General features: G+C 43.0%; 2 protein-coding genes and 1 long non-coding RNA gene across 4 annotated transcripts in view; 1 reads left to right on the top strand and 2 right to left on the bottom strand.

Moving 5' to 3' along the window:
• LOC117813710 (protein inscuteable homolog) overlaps window positions 1-1,775 on the bottom strand; it is a 104,725-nt gene extending 102,950 nt beyond the window's left edge. The window contains exon 1 of the mRNA XM_034684707.1: window positions 1,329-1,775. The gene's annotated coding sequence lies outside the window, so the exon portion shown is untranslated. The remainder of the gene's footprint in view (window positions 1-1,328) is intronic.
• LOC117813712 lies at window positions 840-18,238 on the top strand. Its single transcript, XR_004631439.1, has 7 exons — window positions 840-876; window positions 1,170-1,235; window positions 1,610-1,767; window positions 10,070-10,124; window positions 10,248-10,372; window positions 13,082-13,263; window positions 17,481-18,238. It is a non-coding gene; the product is annotated as an uncharacterized LOC117813712 (long non-coding RNA).
• LOC117813711 (calcitonin-1-like) lies at window positions 10,656-15,185 on the bottom strand. 2 transcript variants are annotated; one of them, XM_034684708.1, is made up of 4 exons: window positions 15,087-15,185; window positions 13,075-13,166; window positions 12,061-12,195; window positions 10,656-11,270 (listed from the first exon to the last, which is right to left on the bottom strand). In XM_034684708.1, exons 1-4 carry the CDS (start codon window positions 15,141-15,143, stop codon window positions 11,081-11,083), a joined length of 474 nt encoding a protein of 157 aa, XP_034540599.1. In that variant the 5' UTR covers window positions 15,144-15,185; the 3' UTR covers window positions 10,656-11,080. The 2 variants fall into 2 exon arrangements, with proteins under 2 accessions (XP_034540599.1, XP_034540600.1); XM_034684709.1 differs by lacking the exon at window positions 15,087-15,185 and adding an exon at window positions 14,209-14,561.
• Window positions 18,239-19,189: the final 951 nt, after the last annotated feature.

Below are 19,189 nucleotides of genomic sequence, written 5' to 3'. Positions count from 1 at the left end.
TGGACACTAGAGTTTGGACAGCGTTTATATAGTTTGGAGAGTTGAGAGAGAGAGAGAGAGAGAGAGAGAGAGAGAGAGAGAGAGAGAGAGAGAGAGAGAGAGAGAGATGGTTTGAAGATTTAGGAGTGAGAGGAGGACAGGTAAGACGGAGCCAGCTAGAAAGAGGGGAGTTAGGTGCGGACCTGTTGCGACTCTGGTGCGGTCTTTGCCTAATGGTTAAGTTTCACGCCTATGATATAATTGGCCCGGGTTCTAGCCCAGCCTGCAGCTTTTTAATCGCATTTTTCCCCCACTCTCTCCCAGTTTCTACACTGTCCTCTCCTCTATAAATAAAATGAGTCAAAGCCCAAAAAATATAACTTAAAAAAGAAAGAAAGAGGAGGATTTCCCCTGTGTGGTAACATTTTGATTTAATAACTCCTAACTCCTAATAACACAAGCATATTCAGCGCCCTCTTCTAGTTCCACAATCACTTTCACTGTCCTCTGTCTGCTTAAGCCAATTCCATTTTCCTAAAGTGACAGAAAAATATAATTACACAACCTGCCATATCATATGATACTAACATATTGGGAAAATGTACACACACAGAATACATTCAAAACTATTTTATCATACACATATATGATCATTTATGTACAGAAATTATTTGGTCATAGATTTTTTTGTAATTCATAGTCATTCCCATAACAGAAACAAAAATTCAATGCATCACACATTATGTGGTTTAGATCCAGCTGCATGTGATTATAAACCTGGCCAGTAGGTGGTTTCGTGTGCACATGAAGCTTCGAGTAATGAACCCTTTCTCGAACCAATTGGCTCAAGTGGTTCGATACCTCATGAGGCTTCATCTCACCATCACTACTGAAAAGGTAGTTTGTTCAAAAGTCTTTTTTTTTTTACTTTTCTTTGCAGCTGTCTTAAAACCAATACTTTCAGTAAGCTTCAGACTGTTGCTGATTAAATGTTAAGGTTTAAGGACAGACAGTGAATACCGGTAAAAAGTAAAGTAGGATCAAGTTTTAATGTTTAATCTTTGTGATTTCAGGCTAAATTAATAGTCAAAATTTAACTAAGCACCATCCACACCAGAGGGGAGACAAATTATTGCTCTGCATTGACTTTGTATTGCATGACAGTATCTTTATGTTTTTATGTCTGCTAGAAACACACCAGAAAAATACCAAGCAGCTGCCATGTGGTGACCTTCATCAGTGACAAGGTGTGTCAGGTGTGTCATGTGTCAGTTTGTGTTAGCATGATGCTGCAGTCACATCGAAGCACATGTTAAGCTAACACACAACCTCCAGTTAAAATCACTTACCTTTAATACGCTGAAGGACTAAACTTTAAAACAGCTTCTTAAAGTTCAGACATGTCTTCTAGGAGAAGGCGGGCTCAGCATTTGCTGGATTTTATGTTGTTGATGATGTCATCGCTTGGTCAAACCAAGTGAAGGGGTTTCTTCTTCTGAAGAGAGGTTCTTTTTGCACATTTCAAGCATCCTGCAGCAATCTTTTTTGAATTACTGACCTGTTTAAGATTCATTAAGTCGAGTGAATGAGCCTGTGAAAGTGAGAATGTGTTTGGGTGTCCTTGTTACAGGGGTAATATAGAAGCCAACCTCCCGGGTTATGGTACTGGATGCAGCGATGTGGGTGTTAATTGAGCTCCCTATAAAAGCAGTTGGAGTTACACCTGCAGTGGAGAAAGGTGAGGCTGTGTTACTGCTTACACATGGTTTCTGTTTGAGAGTTAATGAGGTAAGTGAAGTTATTTCCTCGAGTTGAGTGATCGGCGAACAAAGCATTACGAAGTCTTAAAGATCTGATGCTCTGAAGCCTCAAACAAAGTGACTTCTGATGGCTGTAAAACTCACAGCTGCCCTCTTAAGAACTGTCTAAAGCACCAAAACACCTCTCTGATATTTTTAGAAAAGAAGTCCAAGAGGCACATATAGCTTCACTGTTTCCTGTGCTGCATTGAATATTAATACTTAAGTGTGAGTATGTTGCATATAAAAAACCATGTGTGTCATAAATCCCTCATGTTGCACATTTTTGGATGCATTTGGATGCAAATAATTAATAAAGCAGTTTGGTAGTTGTATGAGTGTTTTCTTGCGCTCACATGTTTCAGCGTCATGATTAAAGGGGACATATCACGCTTTTTTCATCAATATATATTGGTCTAAGAGGTCCCCAAAACATGTCTTTAAAGTTTATGCTCAAAAAAACACCTTGAAATCAGATTTTGGTCTGCCTGAAAAGTCCTCTTCTTCATTCCTCCTCAAAACAGTCTGTTTTCCCTCTGACCACGCCCCCTCCGGAAGTGGATGTGCCTCGGCTCTCCAGCACGTTGATCTAATGTTTACATGTTGGCTGAATATACTAAGCTGCTCAGAGATCGCGTTACTTCAACCCTCTGAATCTGATCCAGAATCTGATCCTGACGGAGAGGCGCCTGCAGCAGGACCTTTCTGAAGGATTGGTCACAGATTTAGTGTTTCTTGTTGTTTTATTTATCAGTATGTAGACGTGTGTCTTGGTACACAGCTACCAACATGTAGCTATGTGGCTATGCTAACTAGCGCTAGCACTTATCCATGATAAATAAAAATCATCCACTAGATCTTCAAATCTGCAGATGTGGGGAGTAAAACCGACCTCTGCCAGAAAGGCAGCAGGACCTTTTATGAAGGATTGGTCACAGATTCTGTGTTTCTTGTTGTTTTATTTGTCAGTATGTTGACGTGTGTCTTGGTACACAGCTACAGCTAGGACATGTAGCTATGTAGCTATGCTAACTAGCGCTAGCACTTATCCATGATAAATAAAAATCATCCACTAGATCTTCAAATCTGCAGACGTGGGGAGTAAAACCGACCTTTGTGTTTATTAAGACAGCCTACAACTAGCATGCCTCCCTCCTAAGCTCCTTGTTAGCACACATTTGTGCAGGTAATGAAAAACGGAGGAGGGATTCAGTATTATTTTATACAGTCTATGGGCTGAACAAGCTCCGAGCTCTGACTCCGTGACAGACCGGATATTGTTGTTACGTAACAAAAACACTGAAGTCTGAAACGGCTCGTTTCACACACATTTACAGAAAGGTGGAGAAATCAGAACAGGGGCAGAATGGATTTTTTTCATTCTCGGGGGGTTTGTAGACAGGGACACATATTTCAGGTAGAGAACCATTAAAAAGTCCATTTTGCATGATGTGTCACCTTTAACATTCGTATGACAGCTCATAGCCACAATGTGGTGCAGCAAAGTCAAGTGTTCAAGAATGATGTTCATTAAATTGATTTAAATCAGCTGTTACTTTTGGTTCTTTATCAAGGATTAATACTTTCTGTAAGGTGCATAGCTTTATTTTTTGGTGAATCTCCTTCGCTCACGAATCTGATCACTCAGATCACGTACGAAAATTCGAAGCCGCTCTCGGCTGCTTTGTCAGTCACGTGACATTTAATCTTCGGCACAAGCTCTGATACTTTTAACTGAAGCTGTGCGGTTCACTCAAGTAACACAAGCTTTGGGGCTTGGGTATCGTACGGCCAGTGTTGTGCGTGAACCATGGACTGTATAAATAATGGATGTAGTATCTGTGATGTCACCATAGACTGTGAATAAAAATGGACAGCGTTGCTCCACCTCTTCCCGTTGTACAGTTCTGAAGCCCAAAAATCCCTCTCCTGGGCGCCGCCATTGTGCAGCCAGAGCCTGTGAAGCCACTGTAATAAGCTCCGCCCTACAGCGTAGCGTCACAAGACGCTGTGTGCCCTTTGAAGTTTCACTCCACGGCGGCTGTGAATCAAAGGAAACAGGAAGTAAAACCCCGTTTTTTAACCTCTAATAACCAAGCGGCAACCTCTGGTCTAAAAATATGAGTCCAATGCGGAAGTGTTAAAAACTGCAGTTCATCTAGTGTCCACTAGAGGCTGGCTATGGAAGTACTGGAAACCACATACACACCCATTCAAAGAAGATGATCTTTGCAGCAGAAATAAACATGTTTACAGCCTGGTACAAAAGATGAGTGTAGTCTGAATAGCTAATTTCTAGATGTCCTCTCACTGTGAGGGGGGTGAATTTTTTTCTAATTCGGTAATTTAGAAGATATTGAGATTACTAGTCTTCCAATGAGAGGCACAGCTGCCTGCAGGAACACTGCAGCTGTTGGCTAGGAGGCTCAAAGCCCGCCTCTTTACGTCACACTGGCTCGACAGAAGCAATATGGCTGCCGCAGCCGATTGGTCTCAAAACAGCTCTTCAGAAACAGATGGGTGACGTCACGGATATTACGTCCATATTTTATACAGTCTATGCTAATAACTAACGAAAAAGAAACTTTTTAGAAAAAAGAGGCCTTGAACACAAAACAGTGAAATAATAACTACATATCACCACAGCATACGGATGTGAGAAACATTCGTACGACGTGTATTTATTTTTTAAAGTTTGACTGATTTTTTGACCTATACTGCTGCCAGCCACCAGGGGGCAGACACACTGCTGAAAGCCTCACCACCAGGGCCGTATCCGGCACGCTTGGATGTCACCGATCTGTCTCTGAAGCGCTGTTTTGAAGCCAATCGGCGGCGGCGGCCATATTTGAAATGCTGAACTCAACCTAACTTCTGTCGAGCTAGTGTGAGGTAAAGAGGCGGGCTTTTGAGCCTCTTTGCCAACAGCTACAGTGTTCCTCGCCTGTTAATCAAATCAGCGATGCTTCTCATAATGGAAAGCTAGTAATCTTAATATCTTCGAAATTTGTATGTCATGAAAAATTCACCCCCTGTACAGTGTGTGCCGATCAAGAAATTAACTATTCAGACTACACTCGATTTTTGTACCAGGCTGTAAACATGTTTATTTCTGCTGTAAAGATCGTCTTCTTTGAATGGGTGTGTATGTGGTTTCTGGTACTTGTGGAGCCAGCCTCAAGTGGACACTCAAGGAACTGCAGTTTTTAACACTTCTGCATTGGCTTCAATTCTCGTGGCCGGAGGTTGACGCTTGGTCTAGATGTAGTTAGCGATACGTGTGAAGCAGCTGTGGTGAACATTTGAAGGAGTTTTTTTTTATTTTTTTTAAGTTATATTTTTGGGGCTTTTTGCCTTTATTCTATAGGACAGCTGAAGAGAGATAGGAAATGTGGGGAGTAGAGAGTAGGGGAAGACATGCAGGAAATGGTCGACCGGTCGGGTATCGAACTGTAGCCTCTGTATGTGGGGCGCTTAGACCGCTAGGCCACCAGCGCCCCCTTTTGAAGGAGTTTTATGAATGAATCTGGACAGACACCAACAGTCTGGTATCATTTTAGAGAGGTGTAACTTTTAGAGAATGAGGAATAGTGCACTTTTAGTTTTTGTTTGTTCAGTGTTTCTTTTCCCTTAGCTCTTCTATCTTAGGTGATCTTCCCTCTGTTTGGGGGCATTAAAGTTGGATTCTTTAGCCAAATATTCAGCTGACAGGTCATAGAATTAGATGTGTGTTACTAAGTTTTCATAGATGCAGGTTTAAGATAAGATATACTTTATTTGATCCCCCATTGGGGGAAATTCTTTGTTACAGCAGCTTACAACACGGGACAGGGGAATAAAACAATGTACTTACATAGTTAAAAATATAATAACAATAATAGTAATGATAGAACAAAAGTAGAAGAAAATAAAATCTGGCAAATATTACAGATATATACACCCTATGTACACTTCTATCTGATGAATAGATAGTGAGGTAAGTTATTGCACAGATAATTGCACCAGGTTTTCTTGCCTTTTACACTTAATACCTGTCTATGATTCTTTAGGAGAATACAGTTATTCATGTAGTCAGTGATTAAGAGCTGGAGACTGAAGTATAAGAGGATCTACTGTAGAAGAATACAAATGCAGCTAAAACAATGAAAGTGAACTGGTTCATTTTGTGTGAACTTGCATGACACTGCACACGCCCATCTTAATTCGACGTCCCAACTCGACAAACAAAGTGACATCTGGTGGCTTTTGAAACTTATGGAAGTCCTCTTAATGACGGTCTGAAGCACACAGAGTACACTGCTATGATATTCATTATTTTATTAAAATATTTAGGAAATCAAACTCCAGGAAGCCTCTGTACTCTGAAATAAATCAACTCCCACTCGTTGTCAACAAGATCAGCAATAATTGATTTTTCTCAAGTTTTACTTTTTGGGCCAAACCTGCACCACAAACACTTTTTTAAATAAGTATAATAATTCATAAATATACACTTTCCTCTCCTCACAGCTGCTCTAACGTTCCAAATCATATTTTTTAACGACCAAAGGCATGTTGTTAGCGTCTCAGTCCTTGGCTGCTCTTCGCGGCACGGATTGTTTTCCCCACCGGTGCACGTAGCTTTCAGAGTGTGACGCATTTCGCTGTCTTTTTTTCCTCCTTAAAACATTACAAAAGCAGCATCTTCCAAAGCCTCAGGTTTTGAAATTTGGTTTGTGGCGAAGGATTCTGGGAACCGGACTACAGCGGCACGTCTTCTCCCTTGAGACAGGGGGGGCTTGAGTCTCGGTTTTCTCGTACACCGAACCATCTAATTTCCAACTGGAAGGGCCCCACTCAAAGCAGCTGTGTGCCATTAGGACTGCTGTTCTCATTGGCATGCTGGGATTGTTAGATTACTGCTGAGGAAGACGCTTTAAACCGAACCGACCCACGAATCAGCCCTCAACCTCCCCGTCCCCCTCAATTATCAGAACTTAGAGTAAGGGGGTGGTTTTTTTTTTTCCTCTTCGGTCATGCAGGAAAAGTTTCCATGTGGAGTTTAGCGTGGCTCCGACTTCAGCAGACAGATAGTGAGACGGAGCGAGAGCATGAGTGGAAAGACTGTAAAAGCAACTGACAGATGAGGGTTTAAAAGCTTAAGAGGGGGAAAGAGCATAAATCCTGTGTTGTTTTTCTTCTATACCATAAGTACACTTATTTTCCCTCCCATTAATTACATGTTTGGCTTTAAAACTCATCATTTATACCTGCTTGTATCTTCACCGTGAATGATAAAATGTTTGTTTCTGATGCCTGTATCAAATACTTGTGTTTTTTATCCAAGACTTCTCCCCCTCTGCGTCCTGACAGCTCTTTGTGTGCTTGGCTGTGAGATGCACTCAGTGACAAATATCCTGCATTTGCTCCGGCGCACACTTGGCATCCATCCGTGCAAACGAACGGCACCGACTGTATCGTGTTTTTCAATTTCACCCTTATTGAATGGGCTCATTATCCCCTCCATTTCCAAACTTACATCTCTTATTTGTCATCCACAAACTGCAGCCACACAGCTTTTTATTTATCCTCTCTTTGACTTGCTCTTTTTTTTTTAGCTCTCTGTCTGAGATTTTTTCTGGAAGCTCTGCACCTAAAACACTTAACAAAATATTGGCAGTGCACACAGGGAAAGTAATTGATGGCTGTAATTGTGTCTTTGCATGATATTTATCCGTTCAAGTGTGCACAACTGGCTTGATGGATGCAAAATATTAGGTTTTACTCAGACTGTATAAATAATGGACGTAGCATCCGTGACGTCACCCATCTGTTCCTGAGCGCTGTTTGGAAGCCAATATTGGTAATGCTGAACCCAACCAAACTTTGAGCCTCCTAACCAACAGCTATGTGTTCCCGCCTGTCAGTCAAGTCAGTCATGTCCTTATTCAGGCAAAATTCGCAATCTTAATGTCTTCTGAACTGTCGCGTTCACCCCCATACAGTGTGTGCCGATAGAGAAATTTGCGTCGTAGGCTGAAGCCGTTTTTTTAACCAGGCAGTAAACATGTTTATTATTGCTGCAAAGATTGTCTTTCTTGACTTGGTGTGTATGTGATTTCCATTTTTTCTGCAGCCAGCCTCAAGTGGATTCTCAATGAATTGCAGTTTATAACACTTCTGCATGGGCTTCAGATTTTGAGACCAGATGATGCCGCTTGGTTTTACTCCTCGGTGCAAACCTAACATAATCAGATGCATGCTTTTTTTCTCACATATCAGCCTTTTCTGTGATACTTTTGTCTGTCCTCTGTTTTTTAGACATCCAAAAAGTAGTACATATAACTTTACCCACAGAACAACCAGTCCTTTGTGCCAATTTTTAAAGAAAATGCAACCTTTTTTTTCAAGTTTTAATGACAACAAGTGGTCTATAATTCAAGCTGATTCACATGATTTGGTTTTATTCTGAGATTTTGTATATTTTTGAGCTTGGTTGGTGTCACTTTCTCTCATTTTCACTAACTTCCATTTATTTTTATTTTATTTTTTGGGCATTTAATGGACAGGACAGTTGAAGAGAGACAGGAAATGTGGGAAATAGAGAGTTGGGGGAGACATGCAGTGAATAGAATCAAAACCTGCAACCTCTGTGAAGAAGGCTATAGCCTCTGTATATGGGGCACGTGCTTGGACCGCTAGGCCAACGGTGCCCCCATTAACTTCCATTTAAACTGAACTTGCAGGAGTGTTTTTTGGCTGTCATTTTGCACCTCACTGCTGTATGAACATCCCTTTAAAATGACATCATAATACTTACATTTTTGTAATCACAGCATGTGTTTTGTCTCTATCTAGCTTATCATTTGTGCAAATAAATAAACCGTAATATGCATTAGTTGCAGCCACTGCTTTGTTTTTATGCTCAAACTGTGAGACTCTTCTGAGCTCCAGTGAAACTTTTGTCAGGGTAATTATGTCGCCACCTGTTGGAGTTCTCAAGAACAACAAAACCTCCTAACTCTTCTGTGTTTGACTGAACTTCTGCAGACTTAATTGAACCAGCCTGTGTGCTGGGTTAAGACATGTTGAGGCGTGTTGTTCACAAAACAAAAACTGCATGCATTGCCGTCTCAAACTTTAAAATGTTTGCACCAAAAGTCTATTTTATGACTGATGTAGATATAAAACTCTCCTGCTTCTGATTGAAATAAGGCATGTGTGTTTCCCTCTAATGGAGCTAAAGAAGAGAAAAGAAGCCTGACTGCAGGTTTGTCTGCTTTTTATTAAGCAATAACCCATGCAGGTTTGTCTTTATATCATCATGTGTCCATGCTGCTGTGGTGTCAGTCTGAGAATAGTCCCAATGAAGGTGTTCACACCTGCAGTGAGCAGAGCTGTGCGACAGTCATGTTTGAATTTGGGGAATTTTAAAGATCTATCAGTAGGAAGTATTGTCAGATTGTCTCTAAGTGAATTACAAATACTTAGTGGATGTTCTGAATCATCATATCAGGCATTAATGTTCAAATATAAGCGTCTCATACTCTCAATAGTTCAACCTCTGTCTACACCTTAAAAACCTTTGAAGAACAACACAAGTACCCCAAACCCGAGTGTATCTAAAATACATTTTAATCTTGCTGAAATTAGTTTTTCACAATATCGTTTACAATATTAATCTGTCGTCATTCTCTTCGTCCTCGCTCGGCTCTTCTTTAGCGTCTCGAAACAGAACTGTACAATCATGTTCATGTAAATTGTTCTACATCAAGGCACAAGACAACAGCCGTTGTGGGGGGGCCTTGGGTAGGCTGATCTTTAATGGCGTCCCTCTGGCACAAAGGAAAACAGGGGGGGGGGGGGGGGGGGACCAGAGGGGATTGTGGGAAATGTAAAGGAGGGGGTTGGTGGATCTCAAATGAGGAACAGCGAGGTGGTCGCATGGAGGAAATGTGCTCTAACGAGGTGAAAGGAGGAAGAAAATCAGGTGGTAAACACTGCTGCTTTCATTTTATTTTCCAATGATACTCATGTATAAAAAAGAGGAACCATTCTTTTTTTTTTTCTGTTTTCTTCTTCTGGAGTTCATTTGTTCATGTACAGAAACTAAAGTGCTTTTTTTCTCTTTTTTTTTCTTATTTGCTGAAAGCAAAAGGTTTCACTAACAGGATGGAGATGGGGAAGAGAAGTCCTGTGGGTGTTTTTTTTTTTCTTTTCTTTTCCAGTAAGAATGTGAGGGATGGATAAAGGGCCAGTTCACTGTTTTTATTTTCTGCTCGATTTTTGTTTTTCTTGGTTTTTGTTCTCAGGTGTTTTCTTGCCGGGTTTCAACCTCTGGAAGGAAGACGGAGAGAAAGAAAATGAGTAAGTTTAGAGGTTTAAAAGAAACTAACTCACTTATCCAATCAAAGATTCTTCTCTGTTGCAACATTTTCTCACTTATTGAAATATTTCAATTGATTAACTTCACGTACCGTTTCCCTGAAGGTTTTGGGGGGTGCTCACATCTGGACGTTTCTCCTCCGCCTACCGAAGGCCTTGGCGCCGACGTTGGTGGGGACGAAGTTGCTGTTGCCCATCCCCCCCGATCGGCTGAGGAAGTCCGCCAGGCGGTGAGTGACGCAGGTTGCCGTGTTGCAAGCTCGCTTCTGTGCTGTAACGCTGCTTCAGGAGAGCAAATGAGGGGTTAACGCCAAGATCTAGTCCATAAAGTCATCAATATCTGCACATGATTCATTGAAATAACTTCCTGAAGCTTCATTTTCTTACCTTTTGAACTCGACGAGAGCCTCAGAGATTAATATCAGCTGCTCTAAAGTCCTATTTATGTCTGTCTATGTAAAGTATCCATTGAGGGTTTTAAAATATCCTTCAATAATGAGAATGAGCTAAGGCTTCCTGGTAGAAAAATACGTTTATTGAACAAGAAACATGGTGTCGCATTAGTGGATCATTTATTAATACTTCCATTAAGTGATCTCTCTAAACCCTTAAACTTCAGCGGGGTTTTAAAATGCCATCAAATGACTCCACAGACAGTACACAGAGATGGATGTCTGCACCGGCTCCTCAATCACATTTATGAAAACTAACTCTGATTGTCTGAAATGACGGGAACAAATCATTCTCTGCCAAACATAAGAGGGGGAAGGAGACAAGAACGTAAAAGTTGGTTGCAGTTGCAGTTACAGTTAACTTCTCATGTCAGTCAGGCAGATCAAATCAACATGCACAAACAGGGAAGAGGAGGAGGAGGAGGAAGAGTACATAGGGGAGGTAAGAGAGGGGCAGAGGGAGGATGAGGAGGAGGAGGAGGGGGGTTAGATGCTGTCAAACGTCTCGCCGTAGCTTGCATAGCTGTCGCTCTCAGGCGCACTGCGCTTCTTGCCGGGTGTCCCTGCTCCCACGTTCGTGCGGGGGAATGTCTGCAACTTGTGCAGCTCCTGAGACAGTTTGCCCAACACACAGGTGCTGAGGTTGGAGCAGCGCTTGGTTAGGGGCCTGTCCATGCTGTCAGGGAGGGGACACACAGAAACACATGCAGAGAACAGGCTCATAGGCATCGGAAAACATGCAGAAAATTCACTTGAGTTCCATTTTTCCACTTCATTCAGTTCACGCAGTTCTCTCACATGCGTCTCTTTTTTCATGCCACTTTGGAAACGTTAAAAAAAAAAAAGAAACACACCCTCCTGCTTCAGCTTCATGCTTTTTCCCCCCCGCATCCCACCAATCAAGAAACCTGTCATCCATCCCCTCATGCATCAAAACCCCCCCACCCCCAAGTCAAGTCAGCCCCTTCTCGTCACATCTCTTCCACCCACAGAACAAACAGAAACCAGTCGCTTCCCACTGTCATGCAACTCCACTTAATTGACATCATGCACACTTATTCGTTCCGTTAGCCGCACTCTGCTCACATGCCCCGCAGGCAGGCTGCAAATAGTTGTCCGATCAAACAAAATCAAACTCATCCATGCAGGAGCGGGGTCAGGACAGAGAATAAACTCTTTAAAAATAGTTATATCTACTTTATTCTTCATCTCTTTTACATCCTGATAGAAGCACATACCTCTACGCCTGATTGAACCCAAGTGGGGCTCTAAAAAGATGCATCCTCAGGGAAGTTAAAGTGAAACCAGAATGAGATACGGTCCCTAATCAGATGCAAAAAAAGTCAAAAAAGCCCTGCCTGTTTCAGCTTTTTAAAGATGTTCAGTTGCACCCTTTAACTCTCCCTTCTAGTCAAGTCTGGAGGAAACGTTGAACTGCTGAAGTGATCTTTCTGTCATTCCTGTACCTGTTTCCTTCAGTCGCCTGCTGCTCCAGCTCCTCCGCCGTCATCTGCACAAACTCCTTGACGATGGCATTGAGTAACCTCCTCGCCTCATAGTCCGTGAGCGTGACTCGGTCTGACATGGACTCTAAACCCGGTCTGTAGGGTGCAGGGTGGAGGGGGTCAGAGGGGTTTGGGGTGGAGGAGAAGAGATCAGCATTAAATCTTTAGTGAATCTTTGGCTTGAATTATCACCTGCAGTGAAAAAGAGGATTTGTGTGTGTGTGTGTGTGTGTAAGGGTGTTAGGGTGGGGTAGAGTGGCTGGATGGATGGATAGGAAGGGGGGGGGGGGGGGGTCAGGAGGGTTGGCTGGGACGTCACCAGCTCCGGGAGGGATGACGTCTGAGTTGGAGGGCCCCTGGCCAACGCAGGGAAACAATCTGCTGAAAGTGCCCCATCCCAGAGAGGGGCTGATGTGCAGGCAGCTTTAGATTTATTACTAAATCGATAGCTTCATGGGAACAGAGCGGGGAGTGGCTTCAAAGGGGGCTTCATATAAATATATATAGATCTCATTCATCTACCCCTGGAGTGAATTACAACTTTTACTCTGTTGTTTTTTCCCCTTGTAGTTGTGTTTTTGTATCAAATCTTCCACTTTTGAGGCACCAAATCTGCACAAATTCTACTGATCTGAGTTCAGGAAATAACATTTTAGGTGATATGCTGTCTTGAATTTGTCATACGTTGCAAGTTTGTGCTTAAAGACATACTTTAAGATCATGCAAACCCTCAAATTTAGCATCATAGATAATCAAACTAATCTAAAGTATGCTTGCACGCAAAGTATGACACCCTTTCCTTCGATTTCTGTCTCCAAACTCAACTTTTTTAACTTATTTCCCTTCAGAAGAACCTGATTCCTCTGCTTTTAAACATTATCTACATTTCCTCTGTTGGCAGTGGCATTAAATTTGAGTCCTTTCTACTTTTAGTGTCAGAAAAAGATGGTGTGAAGTGTAAAAATGTTGTCTCACCTGGCAGGAGCAGCTTGTGAGCAGTACATCTGGCAAATGACCAGGGCGTAGGCAACGAGGAAAGCAGAGATCTTCAACATAACCATGGTCCCCTGCACGGCGAGAAAGACAACCACCACATCAGCCCCATGTGCACAGAAACAGCTGCCACTCACTCCTACTCACACATCCCTGAAATAAATACTCAAGGTATTTAAAATGAATCTAAAAGAGAGAGAAGTGTAGATGATACACCTGTTAGTGTCTGCTCTGTCATGCTGCCGGGAAGAGAAAAAAACGCTTCTTGTCACTTTGGAGAGAGATCTCAGCTTCAGATTTTTTTTGCTCTTATCTCCTCCTGAACCTCTTAGCTTTCACTTCTACACATTAACCTTCAGAGTAGAGCTGCATGACAATTCCCCCCCACAACCACCACCACCACCTCTTCTGCCCCTCTCTTCTTCTGCAGAAACAAACTGTTCCTTCAGAATATCCAGCCAAGAGCACAGGACAGGTAGTTCTCTCATGTTAAACGCTGCAGGTCCTCAAGTGTGACATGCCTGCAGGTGGGAGTGTGTGTGTGTGCATGTGTGTGTGTGTGTAGGTGGGGGTCCTGGACCGTGCAATGCCTGTAGCTCTTGCTAGTGCTGGAAGAGGAGGGGTGAAAAGGGGAGTGGGAGGGAAGGAGGGAGGGAGGACTCCTAGCTTGCCAACTCCCTAAGGGACCAGTGCATTAGTGTAATGAGCTGCCAGCACTCTCTCTCTCTCTCTCTCTTCCCTCTCTCTCTTTCTCTTCATACACACACACTCCAACCTGCTTTCTCCTGTCCATCTCTTCTTTCTTTTCCCCTCTTCCACTTGCTGATCTCCCCCTCTCTGTTTCTTCACATTTTAAGCCCTTTATCTCTCTATTTCCCCCCCCTCAAGTCTCCGTTCTTTGGCCTTCAATTAGCACGCTGGATCCTCACCAAGCGGGTGTTGGTGATGCTGCTGACCCCAGTGGTCCCACTCCAATCCCATTACCAACACACATCACATCACATCCCCCCCCCTAGACTCACACAAAGTCTCTGAGTCCACATGCAAACAGCTCACAGGTACATGTACAGTCAACCTGCCGTTAAAAGACGCTCAAATTGAAAGTTTTGCACTTACCTTCAGTGATAATCACCCAGCAAAAAAATAAATAAATATAAATCTCTATGTATCTCTTTGCAAAATACAATAAGTTGACTTTCTCTCAACTTGCAGGACAACTCTTGATTCTGTTGCATGCAGCGCCAACGCTCCAGCCTATATATCCCACCACTTGGATTTGTGCATTGACTGTGTAGGTGTTTAATTATCCGCCGGCGACCAATCACGTCGCTCTGATGCCACGGCCGGCCAATGAGACGCCTCCTTTCGGTCCTGGCTCACTCATGAGGGACATGGCTTTTGCGCTGACGTCATTCCTCAGTCACTAAGTGCTCCATTCACAAAATCCACCAGTCATTTGGACCATTTGCTATCCCCCAAACCCCCCACCCCCCCAATTTGCATTGATGTCATTAATTAAATAGGAGGCAAAGCAAACCGGTGGCCGAGGAGAAGCATCACCAGCAATAAATATTTTAGGAACCGTCCAAAAAATGTTACATTGCATGCTATATCTCAAATGCCAAATCGATAAGACCCCCCCACCCTCCAGCAACCCTGCCACCCTCCCAGCTAAGCACTTGCAGGTGGGGCCATCTGCTGGGGAGGGATGTATACTACACGGTGACGCACTCCTGGGCTCTTCATTCATAACACTGTTTGGAGAACTTCAGCACTACACCCACTGTCAGTCTAGACCATCTAACACACAATCAGCTTATGTAATCAGCTTGTTTGGAGCAGATATGATTTGATTCACTCAGGGCACTCAACATATCATTTCCAGAGTCATAAAGGTCAGCTGTGTGTTTAAACTTCTGGTTATTTTCTTCTTCTGCAACTTGTTTTTGTGTTTGTGTGATCACCGTATCTCTCCTCACGCAGCAGCTACTCACCGCAAAAAAACTCCTCAGCCTACCGTGACAGCATCCCTCCCCACTACAGTGAAGCATCAAACCATATTGAGTTAATAAAGTGGTACCACAGTCAGTCCAGTAATGATCACTGCCCCCCGCCCGGCCCTCCACCCACACACTGAGTAAACGAGTCGTCCTCGGCAGAGACCAATCGATGACAGCCTCCGACAAGAGCCGTTTCTCAAAAGCAATTACACAACTGTTTGTCGTGCAGCGTTGTCTCAATTCCCTGCCTTTTCATTAGTGTGCAGGGCGGCATGGGTGTGTGTGTTTGTGCACGGTTGAACATAATGAACGCCCATACAGTAGGTAGGTGTGTGTGTGTGTAAATCTGTGTGTATGTTCTGGATTATATGTCAGAGTGAAAGAAGGGGAGGGCTTGCCTCTGCTTGTCTGCGTCATAGAGGAACCCCATTAGACAGGATGAGCCTTTTAGTGCTATTGAGCCACCAGGCTCACCCATGTCAGGCGCTAAATCACGGCTGAACAGACAGCTGCTGGGTCTCAAGACATGTCCAAGAACCTACTTCACTTTTCTACTTCCACATCAACTGTCCCGCCTGTTTTATTACATGCTGAAACATACAAGAAGGACGCTTACGTACTTCAAGTTGTAACTTCTTCCCAAGTTTGTCAACGAGGGTCAGCCTTCTGACTTTTCGTGCAAAACTTTGGGCGCAGGTATTTGTCCGAGCAGGTCAAACGTGATCTAAATGGATTAGAATTATCAGGGATTATGAAGTAATATGTAAATAAAGGGAATTGGTTTGGATCTGGGCTGCACGGTGGTGCAGTGGGTAGCGCTGTTGCCTCACAGTAGGAAGGTTCCTGGTTCAGATCCCCGGTTGGGCAGGTGTCTTTCTGTGTGGAGTTTGCATGTTCTCCCCATGCATGCTTGGGTTCTCTCCGGGTACTCCGGCTTCCTCCCAAAGTCCAAAAAAACATGCTCTTCAGGTTGATTGATCACTCTAAATTGCCCGTAGCTGTGAGTGTGTGCGTGAATGTTTGTCTCTCTTTCCATGTTTGCCCTGTAATAGGTGGACGATCTGTCCAGGGTGTACCCTGCCTTCCACCCAAAGTCAGCTGGGATAGGATCCAGGCCCCCGTGAGCCCTAATGGGATAAGCGGTCAAGATGATGGATGGAGGGATTGGGGATCTTGGTTTTTATCCAAAAATCTTCCAGTTCATGTTCAAAACTTTTGAGGGAGACTGAGATCCAAAACATCTTGTTTATTCTGATCAAAGTAGAGTGAATGTACAAACACCTGCTCAGGTCTAGACCATACTCTATATTCTGTTATTAACAAAGACCCAACATCAGGACAGGATCAGATCCAGTCCCATCTTACAGACAGGACTCAGTCTGATCTCATCTTAATCCACCATGAGCAGAGCACTTTGCAGCATTTAGCAAGTTACAGTGGCAAGGACAAACTTCCTTTAACAGGCAGAAACCTCCAGCAGGACCAGACTCATGTTAGACACACATCTGCTGAGACCTACCGTGTTGGAGAGAGGGATAGAGGGAGATGAAGAGAGAGAGAGAGATGATAGCAGTGAGACGGATAGGAGTAGTTGTAGCAGCTGGAGTCTGGCACGTTCACAGCAGCAGGCCAGAGCAAACCTACGGGACAAGGGAGCTCAAGGACTCCAGAAAGGTCTGTGGTTAGTAACTTTAATTGGAAAGGAAGAGTTAAAGTAAGAGATAGGTACAGAGAGGTAAAGACAGGATCCCAGTGTGTCAGTTCCCCCAGCAGTTTAAGCCTATAGCAGCATAACTAAGAGCTTGTGCATTGCAGCATTTAGCAAGTTACAGCGGCAAGGACAAACTTCCTTTAACAGGCAGAAACCTCCAGCAGGACCAGACTCATGTTAGACACACATCTGCTGAGACCTACCGTGTTGGAGAGAGGGATAGAGGGAGATGAAGAGAGAGAGAGAGACGATAGTTGTGAGATGGATAGGAGTTGTTGTAGCAGCTGGAATCTGGAGCGTTCAGAGCAGCAGGCCAGGGCAAATCTATGGGACAAGGGAGCTCAGGGACTCCAGAAAGGTCTATATTTACATAATCCTGCTCACTACCCAGCTACCAACTAAAGATACAAACAAATTTAGATTAACCTAACTTTTTCATTCAAGGTAAAGTCCTCACATTCTCCTGTTTCACTGTTATAAGTCAAATTAAATGACATATTTTAACTCACAGTGAAGTCAAAACATCAGCATTTCATCAAGTAGAGCAACAACTCCACCACTCCTCATATCACTGCCAACTTTTTGGTTTAGCCCTCGATTTGGGATCATTGTCATGACTCCTCACCCGAGGGAGCGGCTCCCACCATCGTGACCCTCCAAACTTTTCCCTTTTTCAGATCCTGACAAAAACTTCTGAGAGTCTAGAGTCGATACAGCAACCTTTGAAGCCACAGCAGAAGTCAACACAGTCACTGTGGCGTAAGTTATTAGTGGAGGCACGACGACTGCAGCTTTTATAGTGATATTGGAAGAAGACATGTTCTGCTATATGTCATCTTAATGGCTCAGCTCTGGTGGGCCAATTTAGGGAAATGTACACCTGTAGAAAAGACGCACACACATGTGAATAGTGCTCATGTTAATGGATGTACATGTCTGCTGTGCAATATGTCAATATAATGACCCAGCTCGTTCAGGAGATGATGTATGAACACGCTTCAGCCCGTGCACAAACACAGTGGTATCAGTGCAAAGGCTCAAAAGCAAGGCAATATGTCAACTTAGTTTATAAAGGATGTTTGTGGTGAAGTGTAATATATTTTAAAAACATGTAGGAAGTCATGGGAGAGCTTTTAAAGGAGGGCAGCAAAACAAAGGATATATTTGTCCAGGGAAGATCCTCTTAGATTTATAACGTCACTTAAGGTCTATATGATCAACTACTTTATCTACAGAGAGTCTTTGGACTTCCCAGCACTTTACCAGACAAGCTGTGTGTTGCATGGTGATGTCTTATAGCTACAATATCACACCTCAAGTCCTTTTAAGTCTCAGGTGACCCAGCTAGACAAGTTTTCTGTGCTTAAAACTTAAACTTCAAACTTACCTTTTTAATCTAGCTTTTAATTTTGAGTAATTTATTTTCCGCCCTGGACTGCATTGTTATTTTAATCATTGCTTTAACATTTATTTATCTTATTTAATTGTTTATTTCTTGTATTCATCTGATCTTTTTAACTCTACCTTATTTTTTAACTTTTCTTTCTACTCATATTTATTTTATTAATGCACTGTATTGATTTAATTGTAGTTTTAAGTATTTTATTTAGAATCATGCCTTTTATAATTTTACCATATCTGTTGTTTTCTGTATCTCTGTTATTTTGTGAAGCACTTTGGGCTGCATGTTTTTATGTATGAAAAGTGCTTTATAAATAAAGTTGAGTTGAGTTGCTACCGTGGTGTTTCTATCCATTCCAGCAATAACTAAAGAGAAAACTTGTCTCATTCATCACGTGGTGCAGGCATGCACAATAAGAATACTTTTACCCCTATAGTGATGTGTCGGTCGCGAACGATCCGGCTCTAAGAGTCGGCTCTTTGAAGTGAACGACAGGGTTTTTGTTTTTTTCCTCGTCTTTTTCTGTGAAAGCCTCACGTGATTGGTCAAGACATGGTGGCGTCTTGACCAATCACGTATCTACATTGAGCAGAACGGGGAAGGGAGGGGTCAGAGACACAGACAGCACAGTGAGCAGCAACCAAACGGCAAACTCCGGTCTCAAACGATGAAGCCAATGCGGAAGTGATATAAACTGCAATACATCGAAAAATCCGCTTGAGGCTGGCTGCAGAAACACCGGAAACCACATAGACATGAATGGGAAAAAGACGATCTTTGCAGCATTAATAAACATGTTTACAGCCTGGTTCAAAAAACGGCTTGGCCCTACAACGCTAATCTCTCTAATGGCACACACTGTACGGGGGGTGAGTTTTTTTCTAACGTGACGGTTAAGAAGATATTAAGATTATGAGTTTTGCCCAAATAAGGACATGACTGACGTGACTCCCGGTCGGGAACACACAGCCATTGGCTAAGAGA

This window comes from Notolabrus celidotus, chromosome 6, assembly GCF_009762535.1.
Source record: "Notolabrus celidotus isolate fNotCel1 chromosome 6, fNotCel1.pri, whole genome shotgun sequence".
In the NCBI taxonomy this organism is placed as follows: Eukaryota; Metazoa; Chordata; class Actinopteri; order Labriformes; family Labridae; genus Notolabrus; species Notolabrus celidotus.
This window is presented reverse-complemented; position numbering and strand designations above follow the sequence as displayed.